At 48.2% G+C, this 20,949-nt stretch overlaps 2 protein-coding genes across 2 annotated transcripts in view; both read right to left on the reverse strand.

The window, feature by feature from the left end:
• Positions 1-4,649, reverse strand: part of b3gnt2b (UDP-GlcNAc:betaGal beta-1,3-N-acetylglucosaminyltransferase 2b) — a 40,387-nt gene extending 35,738 nt beyond the window's left edge. The window contains exon 1 of the mRNA XM_078405708.1: positions 4,591-4,649. The gene's annotated coding sequence lies outside the window, so the exon portion shown is untranslated. The remainder of the gene's footprint in view (positions 1-4,590) is intronic.
• A 6,046-nt stretch (positions 4,650-10,695) lies between these two features.
• Positions 10,696-20,949, reverse strand: part of commd1 (copper metabolism (Murr1) domain containing 1) — a 58,005-nt gene continuing 47,751 nt past the window's right edge. Inside the window, exon 3 of the mRNA XM_078405710.1 lies at positions 10,696-10,979. Within this exon, the coding sequence (XP_078261836.1) occupies positions 10,974-10,979 (6 nt within the window). The 3' untranslated portion in view covers positions 10,696-10,973. The remainder of the gene's footprint in view (positions 10,980-20,949) is intronic.

Here is a 20,949-nt window from a genome sequence, read left to right on the forward strand (position 1 = left end):
GTCCCACCCTCTCCCCCGATAAAGCTCTCCTCTCCCCACCCCACACCCTCCTCACCCCCACCCCACACACCCCTCCCCTCTCCTTACCCCCCACCAACACCCCTCTCCCCTCCCCCTGGCAAAGCTCTCCTCTCCTCTCCCCCTCCCCCACTCCCCCTCCCCCACTCCAGACCCTCTCCCCACCCCACACCCTCTCCCCTCTACAGTGAAGCTCTCTCCTCCCCTCTCTCTCCCCCCACTCCTCCCCTCTCCTCACCCCCCCCCCACCCACACCCCATAATCCCATCCCACCCTCTCCCCCTCCAGCTCCACCCCTCTCCTTGCCTGTGTCTGTCTCCACCACTCCGCACAACATTCCTTCAGCCTGAATCTCCTTTAATTCTCTCTCCTCTCAATCTGCCCGCCAGTATTTGACATTTCCACCCTGCGGAAAAGCCTAGTTACTCAATCTCTGCTGCTCGAGTTGTTATACACCTTGTTCACATCACTCCAGTGAAAACAATCCATGTTTGTCCAACTTAGCCAGAGCTAATATTCGCCAATATACACATCATGCTGATAAATCTCCACTGCATCCTCCCCATCTTTCCTGGAATGGTTTGACAGAACTGCACGCCATTCTCCAAATGTGGCATCACCATGACTCAACTATTCTACGCCATGCCCAGACCAATTGAAACAAATATGCTGTGTACCTCCTTTATCCCATCCACTTATCTTGTCACTTTTAGGGAGCAAAGGACTTGAACCCAAGATCCCTTTGAAAATGAGTACCCCAAGAATCCTGACATTTTCCTTTTGCTATTGACCTCTCAAAATACGCCTCACACTTGTCCAGATTAAACTCCATCTGTCATTTCTTTGATCAATTTTACAACTAATATACATCCTGAAAAAGGGTCTCGACCTGAAATGCCGACTATCCATGATCTCCAGATTATGGTCCCAGCCCTCCCCAATTGCCCTCTGCTACAACCCAACTTACAAACTCATTGTGGATCACAAGCGACTGAATTACTGTCAGGAACTTTGTCAAATACTTTGCTAAAGCCCTGGTACTCAACATCCAGACGTGATGTGGATCATCTTCACATCTCCCAGCACCTCCATCACTTCCTTAGAAACCTCAATCAAATTAGTGAGTGGACACCTGACATTAAGCCCTGCTTTCAGGTTCACCGTTTTACAAATGCACTTGTTCGGTTGCCATCCAATGAGCAAGATTCACTAGAATAGCACATTATAGCTGGCTCTGTTCAGCAAATACAAATATTATAAGCGGTTTATTGGCTGCTGCAGGAATGTTGAAAAATAATCAAAACTCTAAACCACAGAAAATATAAAACTTGGAAAATGCACTTGAATAGCAACTTATCCCATTGCATTCACAACTGTAACATTGCATGTAGCACTGTAACGTTGTATGTATCACTGTAACGTTGTATGTATCACTGTAACGTTGCATTCACCACTGTAACGTTGCATGTACCACTGTAACGTTGCATTCACCACTGTAACACTGTAACGTTGCATGTATCACTGTTACGTTGCATGTATCACTGTAACGTTGCATGTACCACTGTAACGTTGCATGTATCACTGTAACATTGCATGTATCACTGTAACGTTGCATGTACCACTGTAACGTTGCATGTATCACTGTAACGTTGCATTCACCACTGTAACGTTGCATTCACCATTGTAACGTTGCATGTACCACTGTAACGTTGCATGTATCACTGTAACGTTGCATGTACCACTGTAATGTTGCATGTATCACTGTAACGTTGCATTCACCACTGTAACGTTGCATGTATCACTGTAACGTTGCATGTATCACTAACATTGCATGTATCACTGTAACGTTGCATGTACCACTGTAACGTTGCATGTACCACTGTAACGTTGCATGTACCACTGTAACGTTGCATTCACTACTGTTACGTTGCATGTACCACTGCAATGTTGCATGTACCACTGCAACGTTGCATGTACCACTGTAACGTTGCATGTATCACTGTTACGTCTTCAATAATATTTAGAAAGTGTGGAAGTCTTTGTCTATATATATATATATATATATATATATAAAATAACAACATTGCATTTATCTTTGTTACTCAACTCCCAATCTCAAAAATCTACCAGTCACGAATATCAACGAACCTTAAGAAAGCGGAATCTGTTCTATTGTTCACGACTCTAGGAACTGCAGATACTGCAATCTTGATTAAAACACAAACTGCTGGAGTAACCCAATAGGCAGACAACATCTATGGAGGGAGTGGGGGGTGGAGAAAGCTGGAAAGGAGGTGGGTGCGGGACAAAGCCTGGCGAGTTATGGGCGGATACAGGCGACGCCAAGACCACGTGTAGACTCGGTGACAGGTTCGCTGAACACTTGCACTTGGTGTGCCAAGGCTTGCTGGATCTCCCGGTCCCATTCCCACACTGACCTCTGTCCTGGGCCTGGGCCCCCTCTACTGCCAGGCTGAGACCACAAGCACACGAGAAGAACAACCAACACCTCATTATACTTACAACCCAGTGGCATGAACATTACATTCTCCAATTTCAACTCTTCCCCACCCATCCCATCTCTCTGCGTACACATCTCTCCCACCCATGTCACACTGCACGTCCCTCCTGATAGCTCCTTGCCTCTTCCCCGTCTCCAGTGTTCCTTCACTCCCCTCCCCACCTTCCACCCATCCCTCCCTCCGGCTTCACATTCCTCTTCTCTCCGTATCTAATGCCCTTTTGTCAGCCTTTGTCACTTCGTAAACTGGTGAATGTTCACCCAAGGGTGAATTAAATTATTTTGGGGTGAATTAAACTAGAGGGGTGAATGACACAGAAATAGTTTAAGGGCTGACTTCCTCCACCCAACTGCCCTCTCATGTACCTTGGTTCTTGGTCCTCCAAAATATTCCAAATTGAATTTAAACTGGAGGTGATGGTGAATGGACTTAAGCAAGAAGGGAGAAGAACTGCCTTAAATGTAGTTGCGTCTGGTTAAATAACTATAGTAGGGTGAAGACTAGCTTCACCCTACTATAGTTATTTAACCAGACGCAACTACATTTATTTGTGCGATGGAAGAATGAATTGTTATACACATCTGTCTTGATAGTTGGTATCTCAAATTGAATCGAATGCCCTCATCTAGTCCTGATAGGTTTGGGTTTGGTGTAGATGTGGTCATCTATGTCGAGCTGACCATTTAATATTTTGTAAAAACAGGTCAAACGGTGGGTTTTACGTCTGTCTGGGAGAGTGTTCCACCCCAATGAATTTAGAAGTTCGGTAACACTCACTTCTCTCTCATAGGTATTTGTAACAAAACGAGCTGCCTGTCTTTGGACACGTTCGATGGAAGAAATATTTTAAATTGTGTGTGGGTCCCATGCTGCAACTGCGCAGTCCAAATGTGGTCTAACAAGGGACCATCACTCGCCAGGGTGTTCCCCCCCCCCCACCCCCCTCCCACCAACCTGAGGTAGGGTCCCGACCTGAAACATCGCCTGTCACCCACCCCCCCCCCCCCCCCCCTCCCCCAGATGCTGCCCGACCAGCACTTTGTGTTTTTTCCAGTTCTTTTGTTCCACGACCTTGAAACTTGTTCTTTCTCTTTCGTCTGATTTTTTGAATATTTCCCACAAACCACAACCTCGTCAACATCTCGACCCGTGAATGACGTCGCGGGACCTGACAGCGGCCTCGCTACAAAACGCCCGCACTCAGGCTCACCCCACCCCCCCTCCCCACCCCCCCTCACCCTCTACCCCCTCCCCACCCCCCCACACTCTCCCCCACCCTCTCACACACCCCCCACACTCTCCCCCTCCCCACCCTCCTCACCCCCCCCCCCACACTCTCCCCCACCCTCTCCCCCCCACACTTTCCCCCACCCTCTCACCCTCCCCCCACACTCTCCCCCCTCCTACCATCTCTTCCCCCACTCTCTCTCTCTCTCTCTCCTCTCCCTCCCCGGCGTCTCCGTCCCGCGGGCTGCGATCACCTCAAGGGCGGCGCGGAGAGTGAAATCATCCGGGCCGCGCTGCAGCCGATCCCCGGCGCCCCCCAACACCCACCCACCCCCTCCCTCACCCCCACCCACCCCCTCCCTCACCCCCACCCACCCCCTCCCACACCCCCACCCACCCCCTCCCTCACCCCCACCCACCCCCTCCCTCACCCCCACACACAGTCCAGCCCGGGCCCGGAGCCGATCCCCGGCGGCCGCGGAGACTCGTGAACGGAGCTCAGGCCGCCCCGGGCCCGGCCCTCCCCTCCTCACCCCCCCATCACCTCCCCTCCCCCCCCAGCCCCCCCACACCCCCAGCCCTGCCCAGCCCCCCCCCCCCACGACCCGACCTCCCCAACTCCCGGCCCCCTCCCTCTCCCCCTCCCTCTCCCCCCCCCCCCCCTCTCACCCCCCCCCCTCTCACCCCCCCCCCCTCTCCTCTCCTCTCACCCCCCCCCCCTCTCCTCTCCTCTCACACCCCCCCCCACCCCCCTCTCCTCTCACCCTCCCCCCCCCCCCCCCCCCCTCTCCTCTCACCCTCTCCCCGGGACAGACAGACCCACCTGCCGGCCGCACCGTTCCCGACAGACTCGACCCCGGCTCCACTAAACACGGGGCGGGACCGCTCTGACGGGGAGAGAGGGAGAGGGCGGGGAGAGAGTATGGGGCGGGGAGAGAGAGGGCGGGGACACACAGGAGGCCACTCGGCCCTTCCAGCCAGCACTAACATGCAGTACGATCATGGCTGATCATCCACAATCAGTTCCCCGTTCCGGCTTTCTCCCCATATCCCTTGATTCCGTTAGCCCTAAGAGCTCTATCTAACTCTCTCTTGAACACATCCAGTGAATTGGCCTCCACCCACCCCCCCCCCCCACCCCAGTAACATGTCCAATCCCTTAAGAATGTTATATGTTTCCATAAGATCCCCTCTCATCCTAAATTCCAGTGAATACAAGCCCAGTCGATCCATTCTTTCATCACATGTCAGTCCCACCAAGGTCTCGTTGTACGTCCCCATTTCCTAATCTGACCCCGTTCAGATTAGTCAAGCATGGTTTCCCCTTCATAAACCCATGCTGACTTTGACCGATTCCAAATGCACTGCTATAACATCTTTAATCATCGACTCCAGCACCTTCCCCACTACCGATGTAAGGCTAACTGGTCCATAATTCCCCGTTTTCTCTCTCCCTCCTTTCATAAAAAGTGGAGTTACATTGGCTACCCTCCAGTCCACAGGAACTGATCCAGAGCCGAGAGAACATTGGAAAATGATCACCAATGCATCCACAATTTCTAGGGCCACCTCCTTGACTACTCTGGGATGGAGACCATCAGGTCCTGGGGATTTATCAGCCTTCAGTCCCAACAGTTTACCTAACACCATTTTCTGACTAATTTGGATTCCCTTCAGTTCCTCCCTCCCACTAGATCCTCGGTCCCCTCGTATTTCTGGGAGATTGTTTGTGTCTTCCTTAGTGAAGATAGAACCAAAGTACTCGTTTAACTGTTCTGCCATTTCCTTGTTTGCAATTATAAATCCACCTGTCTCTGACTGTAAGGGACCTACATTTGTCTTCACTAATCTTTTCCTTTTTACAAATCTAAAGAATATCTACAGTGTTGATGCGGGAAGCGGCCGGGAGTGGAATGAAGTGGTGGGGTAACCGCAAGAGGATGTTAGCAGGTTGCAGGGTGACTTGGGCAGGTTGAGTGAGTGGGCAGATGCGTGGCAGATGCAGTTTAATGTGAGGTTATCCACTTTGGCGGCAAAAATAAGGACAGATTATTATCTCAAGGGTCAGATTAAGTAAAGGGGAGGTACAACGAGATCTGGGTGTCCTTGTGCACCAGTTACTGAAAGTAAGCATGCAGGTACAGCAGGCAGTGAAGAAAGCTAATGGCATGTTGGCCTTCATAACAAGAGGAGTTCAGTATAGGAGCAAAGAGGTCCTTCGGCAGTTGTACAGGGCCCTAGTGAGACAACATCTGGAGTATTGTGTGCAGTTTTGGTCTCCTAAGTTGAGGAAGGACATCCTTGCTATTGAGGCAGTGCAGCATAGGTTCACCAGGTTAATCCCTGGGATGGAGGGACTGACATATGAGGAAAGATTGGAAAGACTGGGCTTGTATTCACTGGAGTTTAAAGGGATGAGAGGGGATCTTATAGAAACGCATAAAATTATAAAAGGACTGGACAAGCTAGATGCAGGAAAAATGTTCCCAATGTTGGGGGAGTCCAGAACCAGGGGCCACAGTCTAAGAATAAAGGGGAGGCCATTTAAAACTGAGACCAGAAAAAACTTTTCCACCCAGAGAGTTGTGAATTTGTGGAATTCTCTGCCACAGAAGGCAGTGGAGGCCAATTCACTGGATGAATTTAAAAGAGAGTTAGATAGAGCTCTAGGGGCTAGTGGAATCAAGGGATATGGGGCGAAGGCAGGCATGGGTTACTGAGGTGGATGATCAGCCATGATCACAATGAAGGGCCAAATGGCCTCCTCCTGCACCTATTTTCTATGTTTCTTTCTCTCCAGAGATGCTGAGTTACTCCAGCATTTTGAGTCTATTTTAGTGTCGCTCTCCCCCCTCTCTCCCCCTCTCTCTCTCCCCCTCTCTCTCTCCCCCTCTCTCTCTCCCCCCCCTCTCTCCCCTCTCTCTCCCCTCCTCTCTCTCACCCCCTTTCTCTTCCCCTCTCTCTCCCCTTCCTCTCTACCCTCTTTCCCCCTTCTCTCTCTCTCCCCTCTCTCTCCTCCTCTCTCTCTCCCCCCTCTCTCTCCCCTCTCTAACTCCCCTCTCTCTCTCCCCCTCTCTCTCTCCCCCCTCTCTCTCCCCCCTCTCTCTCCCCCCTCTCTCTCCCCCCTCTCTCTCTCCCCTCTCTCTCTCCCCCTCTCTCTCTCTCCCTCTCTCTCTCTCCCCCTCTCTCTCGTGGGGCCATGTTTAAGGGCATATTTCGGGGGGGTCTCGGTGGGAAATATCCAAGCCACAATCGCCAGGACAGGAAAAGTTGGTCAGATTCTCCAAAGCCTTTGACATTTGTACAGACAGCGGGGAGCTCTGGTTCAGAGATGACGTTGAACGAGAAGCAGATTTGCGTGTTTTAATGATGCTTGTGGAAGTACGACCATTGATCAGGTCGCCAGTTCTTCCAAAGACCTGAGAGCCAGTGTGGTGATCGGTGATGAAAGTCTTTCAATCTCACTCCATCTTCCTCTTTCTTGGCTCTGCAACTTGAAATGTCGAGTCATGCAGTCACAGAGTGATACACTGTGGAAACAGGCCTTTCAGCCCAACTTGCCCACACCACCCAACATGTCCCAGCTACACTAGTCCCACCTGCCCACGCTTGGTCCATATCCCTCCAAACCTGTCCTGTCCATGTACCTGTCTGACTGTTTCTTAAACGCTGGGATAGTCCCAGCCTCAACCTCCTCTGGCAGCTTGTTCCATACACCCACCACCCTCTGTGTGAAAAAGTTACCCTTCGGATTGTTATTAAATCTGAACCCGTGTCCTCTGGTCCTCGATTCCCCTACTCTGGGCAAGAGACTCTGCATCTACCCGGGTTCTTCCACCGGGTGGCGCCAGCAATGGCTGCCTCGCCAACAGTCTGTCTGTCCTTTTCTTCTTTGTGTTTTATTGTATGTGTTAAATGTATGGTTTTAGTGTTCTTTAGCTTGTTTTATGTGGGAGGTAGGGGTGTTGGGGAAACTTTTTCTAATCTCTTACCTCGACGGAGATGTGATTTTTTTCCGTATCATATCTCCGTCCGCACTGCGGCCTAACATTGAGGAGTTGGCGGCCTTTGTTGGAGACCAATCTTTGAGAGCTCCACCGTGGGGAGTCTAAGAGACTTTAACATCGCGGAGCCCGTGATCTCTTTGCCAGAGGTCGACCTCGGAGCTCCAACCGTGGGAGCCTGCGGACTTAACGTCACGGAGCTCGTGGTCTCTGGTCAGAAGTCACAGTGAGGAACGTGGGGGAATCCGCTGTGGTGGATGTTTATGTTAACTTTTATGCAATTGTGTGTCTCGTAATTTTTTTTTTCATATGGCTGTATGGTAATAGACAATAGGTGCAGGAGGAGGCCTTTCGGCCCTTCGAGCCAGCATCACCAATCATTGTGATCATCGCTAATGATCCACAATCAGTACCCCGTTCCTGCCTTCTCCCCATACCCCCTGACTCCGCTATCTTTAAGAGCTCTATCTAGCTCTCTCTTGAAAGCATCCGGAGAATTGGCCTCCACTGCCTTCTGTGGCAAGAATTCCACAGATTTACAACTCTCTGACTGAAAAAGTTTTTCCTCATCTCCGTTCTAAATGGCCTACCCCTTATTCTTAATATCATATCGCATATCACTGTATCTTAATTGGTACATGTGGTAATAAAAGACCTTGGAACCTTTGAAAACTTTGATCTATTCCTCTCATGATTTTGTACGCCTCTATAAGATCTCCCCTCATCCTCCTGCGTTCCATGGAATAAAGACTCAGCCTACCCAACCTCTCCCTATAGCTCACACCCTCTAGTTCTGGCAACATTCTCGCAAATCTTTTCTGAACCCTTTCAAACTTGACAATATCTTTCCTATAACATGGTAACCTGAACTGAACACAATATTCTAAATGCAGTCTCACCAACGTCTTATACGACTGCAACATGACCTCCCAACTTCTATCCTCTATACTCTGACTGATGAAGGCCAAAGTGCCAAAAGACTTTTTGAACACCTTATCTACCTGCGACTCGACCTTCAAGGAACCATGCACCTGTACTTTCAGAAAGCCTTCGACAAGTTCCCACATAGGAGATTAGTGGGCAAAATTAGAGCACATGCTATTGGGGGTAAGGTACTGACATTGATAGAAAATTGGTTGACAGACAGAAAGCAGAGTAGGGATTAAGAGGTCCCTTTCAGAATGGCAGGCAGTGACTAGTGGGGTACGGCAAGGCTCGGTGCTGGGAACGCAGCTATTTACAATATACATTAATGACTTGGATGAAGGGATTAAAAGTAACATTAGCAAATTTGCAGATGATACAAAGCTGGGTGGCAGTGTGAACTGTGAGGAAGTTGCTATGAGGTTGCAGGGTGACTTGGACAGGTTGTGTGAGTGGGCGGATGCATGGCAGATGCAGTTTAATGTGGATAAGTGTGAGGTTATCCACTTTGGTGGTAAGAATAGGAAGGCAGAGTATTATCTGAATGGTGTCAAGTTAGGAAAAGGGGACGTACAATGAGATTTGGGTGTCTTAGTGCATCAGTCACTGAAAGGAAACATGCAGGTACAGCAGGCAGTGAAGAAAGCCAATGGAATGTTGGCCTTCATAACAAGAGGAGTTGAGTATAGGAGCAAAGAGGTCCTTCTGCAGTTGTACAGGGCCCAAGTGAGACCGCACCTGGAATACTGTGTGCAGTTTTGGTCTCCAAATTTGAGGAAGGATATTCTTGCTATTGAGGGCGTGCAGCGTAGGTTTACTAGGTTAATTCCCGGGATGGCGGCACTGTCATATGTTGAAAGACTGGAGCGACTAGGCTTGTATACACTGGAATTTAGAAGGATGAGAGGGGATCTTATTGAAACATATAAGATTATTAAGGGGTTGGACACGTTAGAGGCAGGAAACATGTTCCCAATGTTGGGGCCACAGTTTAGAGAATAAGGGGTAGGCCATTTAGAACGGAGATGAGGAAAACCCTTTTTCAGTCAGAGTTGTAAATCTGTGGAATTCTCTGCCTCAAAAGGCAGTGGAGGCTAATTCTCTGAATGCATTCAAGAGAGAGCTAGATAGAGCTCTTAAGGATAGTGGAGTTAGGGGGTATGGGGAGAAGGCAGGAACGGGGTACTGATTGAGAATGATCAGCCATGATCACATTGAATGGTGGTGCTGGCTCGAAGGGCCGAATGGCCTACTCCCGCACCTATTGTCTATTGTCTACTCCTAGACCCCTCTGCTCTATAACACTCCCCAGAAGCCTACCATTCAATGTGTAGGTCCTGCCCTTGTTGGACATCCCAAAATGCAACACCTCACACTTCTCTGTAATAAATTCCATCAACCATTCCTCCGCCCACCTGGCCAAACGATCTAGATCCTGCTGCAATCTTTCACAACCATCTTCACTATCTGCAAAACCACTCACTTTTGTATCATCAGCAAACTTGCTAATCGTTCCCTGTATGTTCTCATCATCGGGGACTTCATTGAAACTTACAGAATAATGAAAGGCATAGAGTGAATGTGTTTCCACAGGTGGGGAGTTTAGGACCAGAGGTCACAGCCTCAGAATTAAAGGCGCTCTTTTAGACAGGAGGTGAGGAAGAACTTCTTTGGTCAGAGGGCTGTGGAGGCCGTGTCAGTGGACATTTTTAAGGCAGAGATAGACAAATTATTGATTAGAATGGGTGTCAAGGGTTATGGGGAGAAGGCAGGAGAATGGGATTAGGAGGCAGAGATCAGCCATGATTGAATGGCGGAGTAGACTCGATGGGCTGAATGGCCTAATTCTACTCCTATAACTTGTGAACTGAGGAAAGATCTTTGCATGGGATTGTAAGTGACAAAGACAATTCTAGTGGCAAAGTTTAATAGGAAGCCAGGAAATATCTAAAAAAGTTGGAGCGGAGAGGATATAGGATATAAACTGATATTCCAGGCTCATATCCAAACTCCTCAATGCGGGTCCAATTGTTTTGCAGTAAATCTCTCTTCCCTTCTTCGCCTTTCAATCAAGTCTCTCCTAAACTGGAGTTGGACCATTTCCGCATGGTGACAGGCAGACGAAGTAATCAAACGTAGCAGAGCACCATCAACCGTGCAAAGCTGTTCCTCAGTGTGGTTGTGGCTGACTTGATTGTAACTGCAACTCTGTGTTCCTGTCCATCCATGGCACCCTCCTGTCAAACATCTACCTTCAAAATATTCACAGATTCTGCTTCTAGTCCTATGAGAAAGAAAGTTCCAGAGTCAGTCTTCAAAAGTCAGAATCCCCTTCATCCACAGACTCCCTTTCGTACACAAAATGTTATTTCTTCAAAGAATGCCTATAAACGTGTCAAACATCATTTCTCTTACACAAACCGCGTTAACTTTGCCTGATGATTTTGATGTTTTCTAAATGCCATAATATCTTCAACAGAACCTTGAACAGAGGTCAAACGAACTATTCGCAGTTCATCGCTTTCTGCCACTCACTTTTGAATAAAATTACTACATTTGCTCTTTCCCAATATATTGGAAACTTCCCTGATTCTCTTCTTCTTCTTAGGCTGTCGTTGGGTGATACATCCTAGTTGGCTGCTTGCTCCACACCTCGGCTAGAGCAGCCCTGATTCTAACGTGTGGAATATTACCACTGCTGCCTCCCCTGAGTTTTCTTCTTGTCTCTTGGATGAAGTCCAAGATAGATAGATCAGCCTTGATTGAATGGCGGAGCAGACTTGATGGGCCGAATGGCCTAATTCTATACCCATTCCTTATGACCGATGACCTTGTAATCCGTGGCCCTTGGCCCTACGATCCCCACTCCCACAATGTGTTACCGAGACCCTCCCTTCCTCCCTCCGCCATTTCTGGGATGACACACATCCTCTCTTATTGTCAGCTGGTATCAAATATTTCCAGAATCTTGGTTTCCATTATTAACACCACAAACCTGCTTTCAAAAAGTCCAATACTGACTTTGTCCAATAAATCCTTTATTTTTAAATATCCAGAGAAACTCTTGTTTTTTTTAAAACTTCTATTCAACTTATCATATCATATCATATATATACAGCCGGAAACAGGCCTTTTCGGCCCTCCAAGTCCGTGCCGCCCAGTGATCCCCGTACATTAACACTATCCTACACCCACTAGGGACAATTTTTACATTTACCCAGCCAATTAACCTACATACCTGTTTTTGTGTAATTATCTTTTTGCAGGTTTGTTTAAATATCTGTGCCTTGTCTCAGTGAAGATTACATGATCTGTTTTTAATTGTTTTTTAAAATTTGCAAAGTTGTACACACAACAAAATGTATCTTAATAAGAGTTAGCTGCCCCTGAAGTGGTATTAGTCTTGTGTAGCCAAACCTGCTAATCTTCATGTGGACAAGAAGATAAATTGCCCCAAAACATAATTAAACTGTTACTGGAAAATTGAAATGAGGGATTAAATGTTGAAAATTAATCAAAGTTACAAAATAATGTTAGTTTGTTTCTTTGCCTCTAATGTGGAGTATCAAACTGGTTGTGTAAGAAAATAACTGCAGATGCTGGAGTATCAAACTGGTTCCTCAGTTTGACGATGTATCTACTCAGAGTGTGGGGTGAGAGAGACAACGTTGCTTTTGGGTTAAAGGCCTTTCATTGTAGCAAACATGACCCTCCGAATATTCCCATCAGTCTCTGCTTTTATTTCGGATTTCAGCATCCGCTGCATCAAAGTATCTCAGTCTGTCAATAATTCCAGATTCTGACCTGGAAACCATTGGTGCTGCCAGAATGTCCTGTGGTTGGAACTCGAGGCCGAGGGAGGGAGGGAGGTAGGGGTAGGTTGCTTGTGCTTTCTCCACCTCTGCCTCAGTCTCTGCCTCAGCTACACTTTAGTTTAGTTTAGAGATACAGCGCGGAAACAGGCCCTTTGGCCCACTGGGTCCGCACCGACCAGCAATCCCCACACATTCACGCTATCCTACACACACTAGGGACAATGTACACTTGTGCCAAGCCAATTAACCTACAAACCTGCACCAACTACATCCCTTAATATTCCACCACAATTGGTCTCAGAATTCCTGCATATTGTTTACTAATTACTTGACATGTTGTACGTTCAGAATTGGTAGAAATGGCCAAACCACAAGTGACTTATCTGGTCTCTCTCTCTGGCCTTTACCTGGCATAATTCAAATGAAGCACCTCCTCCACTTTAATCAGCAGTGCATTTAACCAGCCGTGAAGAATCACACAACACTGGTCCAGGCCTCAGATCAGTTTTTGTCCTGTGTGTGTGGACCACACCTTGATGAATTTAAGGTGGATCAAGGTGGTGAACATACAAAGAGCCACGTATATTTAATGTATTGATGCCCAGCACTGAGTGCCATGACCCGTCCTCCTTTATGTGTCTGTGTGTAGCCGCCAGTAATCCGTTGTGAGTGGTGCTAATCTCACTTCCACTCATCCTCCTGTCATTAACCGGTGGAGAAATTTCTGTTTTTCTAACGGCCATTTGTGCACAACGTTCCATTTCAACTGATTACACTCTGGCCTCTGCTATTTCATTAGTTGATAAAATAGTGTTCTGGTAACTGCAGTGTTTGGATTAATTTGGAAGTGAATTATTTAGTAGTGTAGATCCTGGAGTTGGTTTACAGAGCGATGCTGGAGTTAAATACAGACAGTTTATAGTCTGAGTGCGGATGGATGGGACCTGCAAGTTCATGTCCTGTCAAGATGTGGCCACTGATTTGCTGAGAATCTTGGCCTGTGCCACAATAGGCATATTGTGAAAAATTAACCCCCATTTTGATATTTCCTAACCTAATTCATTATGTTGTAAACACATGGAACGGTAGATGCTACTTCACAAAATGACACAAAGTGCTGGAGTAAAGCTCAGAGAGTCAGACAGCATCCCTGTGTTCAATAACCTAGTTAAAATATCAAAAACATAACATTTCCATTGGTCAACACTGCCTATCGCTGATGTCTCTCTGGCCTTCAACACAACTTATTCTTCTCCAAGTCCAGCCTCTTCATCCCTGGATTTATTCATCTTTCGGCATGCTTTCAGTTGCCAAAAAGCTACATTTTGGAATTCCCTCCCTTATTTCTTTGCCAATCTATATCTCTCGTCCTTACAGAAACTCTTGGATCTCTCTTGGTTATCTGTCCGAGTACTTCATTGTTTAAACACTTCAATCAGGTGTTCTGAAATATCAAAACAACACAAGGAACCGCAGATGCTGGTTTTAAAAAGACAAAGTGCTGGAGTAACTCAGCGGATCAGGCAGCTACTCTGGAGAGAAGGAATGGCTGACAATTCAGGTCAGGACCCTTTTCCTGTTTGGTGTTCAGGGAAAGTGGGATGATGGTCTGTTTGTGAGTGGGTACATTCAGAGGCACTCCGGTGTATATAAGTCCTTTATTAGCAGATGATTAGCAGTATAGATGCTGGCTACCGTTACTTCCAACCCTCAGGATAGTCTCCTAACTAACACCAGGATAACGCAATACAAAACCCAGCCTGGATTATGGACCGGATGCACAACAGTAAAACCAGACATGGATCTACATCCCCCCTCTTAAGCATAAGCCCCCAAACTAGATAAGAGTATATAAAGCCACTACAATATGAAAAAAAACTATAGCCTTCCAACATCCTAATATAAGGGATGAAAACAGCAACTACAACAAACGCTAAGCAGAGGAGGATACAAATTGAGTAAGATAAATGAAAGGGAACGGTAATTAATCAGAGTCCATAATAAGTGTCTAGCCACAGTCTTGGTACTTGGGATTGGGCTAACAGACCCGTCCTGCAGGAGTACGATACAGGCTCTCCGTAGGTGGTAGTTCCGTAGGTGGTAGTTCAAACGGCACTGGTCTCACAACAGCCTTTTGCACAGGAGACTGGACCGGTGATGTCACGGGTGACTATCGGCGATTTTATTGGAGATTCCATCACCGGCACCAGTGGCTCTTTTGTTGGTGTAAAGGCCAGCTTGTGGTCTGCCGACGCCTGGCCTCCATCGGTCTGTAACCTGCCATCTGCGATCTCCGTGTAGCCATGCGGATGCTGCTGAGATGGCACCGGCTCATTCACCGGTAGAAGGTGTTTTCTGTTCCGCCGGTAGGTTCCTCCTTCCGATTGGACAAGATAGGACCGTGGCTCCTGGCAGGTCCCACTAACTGCACCCAGCCGATCATGACCCTTCTGGGTCTGCAGCCGGACCATCTGACCCTCCGACAGAGGCTGGAGAGGACGGCTAGACCTGTCGTAATACGCCTTCTGGATCTGCCGTTTATGTTGCAGCTGAGCCTGAACAGATTGGGGCTCGTGAACTCGGGGCTGCAACAGGTGTCTTGCAACAGGAAGGGTGGTACGAGTTTGTCTGGACATTAAACGTTGGGCTGGCGAACCCAACACCGGGTCACATGAAACGTTACGGAGATTGAGGAGGTCCAGGAATACATTGGACCCGGCTCTTCTGGATCTCTCCATGACCTGTTTGGCATTACGACAGCCCTCTCGGCTAGCCCATTCGACTGTCGATACTCCAGGCTGCTGGTGACGTGTTTAAAATCCCAGCGCGTAGCAAAGTCCTTGAAACACTGACTGGTAAATTGACCGGCATTATCCGACATGAGGGCGTGAGGAGACCCATGGACCGAGAAATGTCTTGCCAGTTTTTGAATTATCGCCGCTGAGGAAATTGTGCGGAGCAAATCGATCTCAAACCACCCGGACCAGATATTGATTGCCACGCCACTCAAAAATGTCAGTGGCCACAGAGGACCAGGGTAAATCAGGAACCGGGTACAGCAAACGCGGTTCCCTTTGCTGATGCGGGGCCAAGCTGTTACATACTGCACATGATTGCACCCTCTGGTGCACGCAGTCAGACATAACAGGCCAGAAACACATACCTTTCGCCCGCTGAACCATTGCCTCAGCGCCATGGTGGCACCTATGTATTGCGTCGAAGTACTGCTGCCGTAGTGAGGCAGGGATCACTGCTTTGTGGCCTTTCATAATGACCCCATTCTCGATAACCAGCTCATCTCTAACGGGGAAGTACGGCTGTACAGAGAGTGGTGACATATGCAACTTGCCCGGCCAACCGTGTCGAATGACGGACGCGAGTGACTGCAAAGTGTTGTCCTCTGCCGTGTGTGCCACTAACATGTCCAGACAAGACCAGGGGAGATGATCGACCATCATTATGTCAAAACAATCCTTCTCTGCAGCATGCTGGTTCTAGGTCTTCCTGGGCGCACAGGACAGGGTGTCAGCCAGGTGCATGTCCTTGCCGGCTTGGTAAATGAGTGTCATGTGGTATTTTTGGAGACGCAGCAGCATCCGTTGCAGTCTCGCCTGGGCAGCTTCGAGTGGTTTGTTCAGTGTGGAAATCAGTGGTTGCTGATCAGTCTCCACAACGGCAGTCTTGCCGAAAATGTAGTCATTGAACTTTTCGCACGCAAAGGCAACCGCCAACAGTTCTTTCTCGATTTGTGCGTAGTGTATCTCTGCATCCATCATGGTCCGTGAGGCATAAGCAATGGGCTGTCCATCCTGCCGGCACGCAGCGCTGAGGCCGTACTGGGATGTGTCGCAGGTCAGCGTAACTGGTCGATTGACGTCAAAATATGCCAGGGTGGGAGGACACGACATCAGGTGTATGAGAGCGTCAAAAGGTCATGGAAACATAGAAAATAGGTGCAGGAGAAGGCCATTCGGCCCTTCGAGCCTGCACCGCCATTCAATATGATCATGGCTGATCATCCATCTCAGTATCCCGTACCTGCCTTCTCTCCATACCCCCTGATCCCTTTAGCCACAACGGCTACATCTAACTCCCTCTTAAATATAGCCAATGAACTGGCCTCAACTACCTTCTATGGCAGAGAATTCCACAGATTCACCACTCTCTGTGTGAAAAAAAACTTTTTATCAACTCGGTCCTAAATGACTTCCCCCTTATCCTTAAACTGTTACCCCTTGTTCTGGACTTCCCCAACATCGGGAACAATCTTCCTGCATCTAGCCTGTCCAACCTCTTAAGAAGTTTCTATAAGATCCCCCCTCAATCTTCTAAATTCCAGCAAGTACAAGCCGAGTCTATCCAGTCTTTCTTCATATGAAAGTCCTGCCATCCCAGGAATCAATCTGGTGAACCTTCTCTGTACTCCCTCTATGTCAAGAATGTCTTTCCACAGATTAGGAGACCAAAACTGTACGCAATACTCCAGGTGTGGTCTCACCAATGCCCTGTACAACTGCAGCAGAACCTCCCTGCTCCTAAACTCAAATCCCCTCGCTATGAATGCCAACATACCATTTGCTTTCTTCACTGCCTGCTGCACCTGTATGCCTACTTTCAATGACTGGTGCACCACGACACCCAGGTCACTGTTGTTGCTCATGCCACGTCCATGCAATGTCTTTGTGAATAAGCCGTCACAGTGGAGCGGAGAGTTCGCTAAAGTGAGGAATAAACTTACCAAGATAGTTCACCATGCCCAGGAACCTCTGCAGGCTGGTGACCTCAGTCAGTACTGCCATCTCACTGATGGCTGCTGTCTTCTCAGGATCAGCCTTGAGGCCCTCACTGGAGAAAACATGTCCCACATGTAGATTAGTGTAATGGTGTCACTCATGTTATGCGCCATACTTTTGTAGTTACGCCCCTTTAGCTCGTCCCCCCTCTTAACGAATCAACAACGATACAGACCCATAAACTAAGCACGTCATGTATAACAATCGGTGACAAACTGGAGGAAAGTTAAACATAGTCTGGAAACTTCACAACCGGCCTGCAAACACGACCAGCACGTGTACGATAGAGACCATCTCCATTCTTCTTATCCGGGGAGAGAGCAGGTAATTCCAGGCGAAGGAGACTGAATCAACGTCCCTGGAGACGAAGCAGGAAACTGTGGAACAGGCGATGAATATGGAGGTGAAGATGGAACAGGCAGAGGAGCTGTTGCAGACACCACATAGTTGACCTTGTTGACACGGAACCTGCACTTGTTGGGGTTGAGTTTTAAATGTACCTCCCTGGCACGATTGAGTACCTTCCTTAAGTTAACATCGTGCTCCTGCACGTCCTTACCCACCACGATAATGTCATCAATAACAATTGCACAGGGGTATCTGTTGAAGAGCTGCTCCATAGAACGTTGAAACACTTCACTGGCCACATTAATCCCGAACGGCATCCGCAAGAATCTGCAGCGTCCGAAGGATGTGCTGAAAGTAGTGACCAGAGATGATTTGTGGTCCAGGGGAATTTGCAAGAACGAGGTCTTGGCGTCGAGAATGGCGAACACTGTCGCCTTGCTCATGTGTGCAGCCACCTCGTGCAAGGTGCGCATCCCGTGATGATGTCGCTTGAGTGCAGTTTAAATCCCTCGGGTTGATGCATGTACGTATCTCCTGCTTGTTCTTCTTGGTGGCCGCCACCATCGAGGACACCCAGCCAGTGGGCTCCATAACAGGAGTAATAACTCCTAGAGCTTCCATCCTGTCGAGCTCTGCCTTAACCTGGTCTCGCATGGCGACTGGGATGCGATGAGCAAGGCGGACCACGGGTCTCACATCCGGGTCAATAGTCACTGAGTACGTGACAGGCAGCCTGCCTAGTTCATCGCTGAAGAGATCCTTGTAGTCCGCGAGGATACGTCGTGTGGAGTCTGGGACTGGCGCAAGCTGATGCACGGCCTTGTCGAATGAAACCAGTCCCATGTCGATACATGCTAAGGAGAGGCACGACTGTGCGATCAACGACGTAGAATTGCAAATTGTACGATTGCGCCCCGAGGTGGCACTCTAGCTCCACCACTCCAAGAGGAAGCACTTCGTTCCCCCCGTATGCTGGGAGGGTTGTGTCGCATGGTTTTAATTCTTCAGCTCTGCGAAGCCTTGAAAACTCGGCATGAGATATGACATTGCACGCCACACCTGTGTCTATCTTCACAACAACAGGCACATTGTTTATCTTTAATGTGACCATGGGATCTTTGTGTTTAATTAACTGGCACCGGACAGAGTGTGTATTGAGGCGAACTCCATCCACTGAAGGCATAATCTCTGGAAAGTTTACAGTATCACTATCAGATAAGTCGTGTGAAGGCTCCGGGTCTATCCAATGTACAGCTTGTTTTGTCTCAATCGTATTGGAACTTCTGCAGCATTTCCAGAAATGATTTCTTCGTTTGCAACCATGACAAATTTGTCCAAAAGCCGGGCAGTTCTCCCATTTGGCTATATGAGAGTAACCCCAATTAGTGCAATTGTTAACAAATCTTATGCCAGACCTGCCAGGCTGGGCTTGTGTCACTTTGAATGGTCGACGTTCCTTTCTGATATACGGTCCTGTCGAGTCAATGTGGAAAACAGGCTGAGGCACGGCACTCAAAGTTTTTGAGTGGACATCTGTCAATTCATAAATCCGACAGGTGCTGATCGCTTTAGCTAGAGTCAGATCGCAATCACGCAGAAGGTCCCTTCTCAATTTGTCATTAGTGATACCACACACCAGCCTGTCTAGTGAGTTCATCTCAGAGGTCACCAAATCTGCAACTCGACGCGGCGTGTTTCAAAGAGTTTATACAGGCTTCAACCGGCTCACCCGGTTTCTGGGCACATGCAAAGAATTTGTGCCGTTCCATGATAAGGTTAGTCTGTGGATCACACAGTTGCTGAAATGTATTCTTAAGGCACACAGGGTCATGAACCGTCTGGGCAGGTGTGGTAACTGCACCAGCCGCATCCAGCACAGCCTCAGCATAAACAAACAGTCTTGCCCGACGGATTGCTTCCAAACCTGCTAGATTGAGGAGAATGGATGCTTGTACGCGGGGAGTCTTGTCGTGGTGTGCAGCAGCCATGAATACATCGTGATCCTCCTTGAAGGTGCGCCAACATTCACCGATGTTGTCGTCGAAGACAAGTGGATCAGGCTTCCGAAAAGATTCAGCCATGGTTAGAGATGTCAAACGTCTTGAGGAAACAAGTGGTGGTGACTCAAAAAGCTAAATTACGGCCACTTCTGACACCATGTTTGTGAGTGGGTACATTCAGAGGCACTCCGGTGTATATAAGTCCTTTATTAGCAGATTATTGGCAGTACAGATGCTGGCTACCGTTACCTCCAGCTCTCAGGATAGTCTCCTCACTAGCTGTTAGCAGTGCCAACACCAGGATAACGCAGTACAAAACCCGGCCTGGATTATAGACCGGATGCACAACAGTAAAACCAGACATGGATCTACAGTCAACACTGAGGAGATTGCAACTAATTTCCAAATAAGAATACGTACATTTCTAGAATAATCCTCTCAGTAACAAGTTCATTTCATCGTGGATATGTGCGAGGTCGTGTTTTGGGAAGTTGTAAAGCAGTGGGTGTGCTAAAGAATGGGGTGAAATGTCCACTTACATTTACAAGAAGCATGTTGATACAAACCCCTGCCAGCTTCACTGGTGGGAATCATGGTCCTATTGAAGAAAGGTAACTACAAGAAATGCAGTCATATTGAAATGTTTTAAATCAGTTGATAGTATTTTAATGCTTTAAATAAAATCAACACTGTTGAAAATATTCATACTTTTATAATTATTTAAATCTATTTAAATAATTTTCAAATGCCGATCAGGGTCATTGAAGAGGTGAGCGGACATGAAGCACATTGGAGTGTTGTGCCAGTGAAGGGTCGATCCAGCCTCCCCCCCCACACCAAGCATTGCCCTACTCTCTATCGCTTCCAGCTCTCCCCCTCACACCAACATTGCCCCTTTCTCTCTCGCTTCCAGCCTCCCCCCGACACACCAAGCCTTGCCCCTCTCTCCCTCGCTTCCAGCCTCCCCCCCACATGAAGTATTGCCCCACTCTCTCTCGCTTCCAGCCGACCCCCCCAACCCCTACAATCACTTTGAAAAAGGGTCTTGACACAAAACATATTCACGTTCTCCAGGGATGCTGCCTGACTGGCTGAGTTCCTCCAGCACTTTGTATTCTATGCAAGATTCCAGCATCTGCAGTTCCTTGTGCCTCCGTTTGAAAATCCTGAAGGTTCCCAAGCTCCCTCTAATGGGAAGAGGGCGCTCTGATTCCCACACTCCCTCTAATAAAGAGCCCCCTTTATTGCCACTCTGCCTTCTGCTATCCAGCCAACCTGCTAACCTTGCTCGCATCTTC

This window comes from Rhinoraja longicauda, chromosome 9 (genome assembly GCF_053455715.1).
Source record: "Rhinoraja longicauda isolate Sanriku21f chromosome 9, sRhiLon1.1, whole genome shotgun sequence".
NCBI classification, from domain to species: Eukaryota; Metazoa; Chordata; class Chondrichthyes; order Rajiformes; family Arhynchobatidae; genus Rhinoraja; species Rhinoraja longicauda.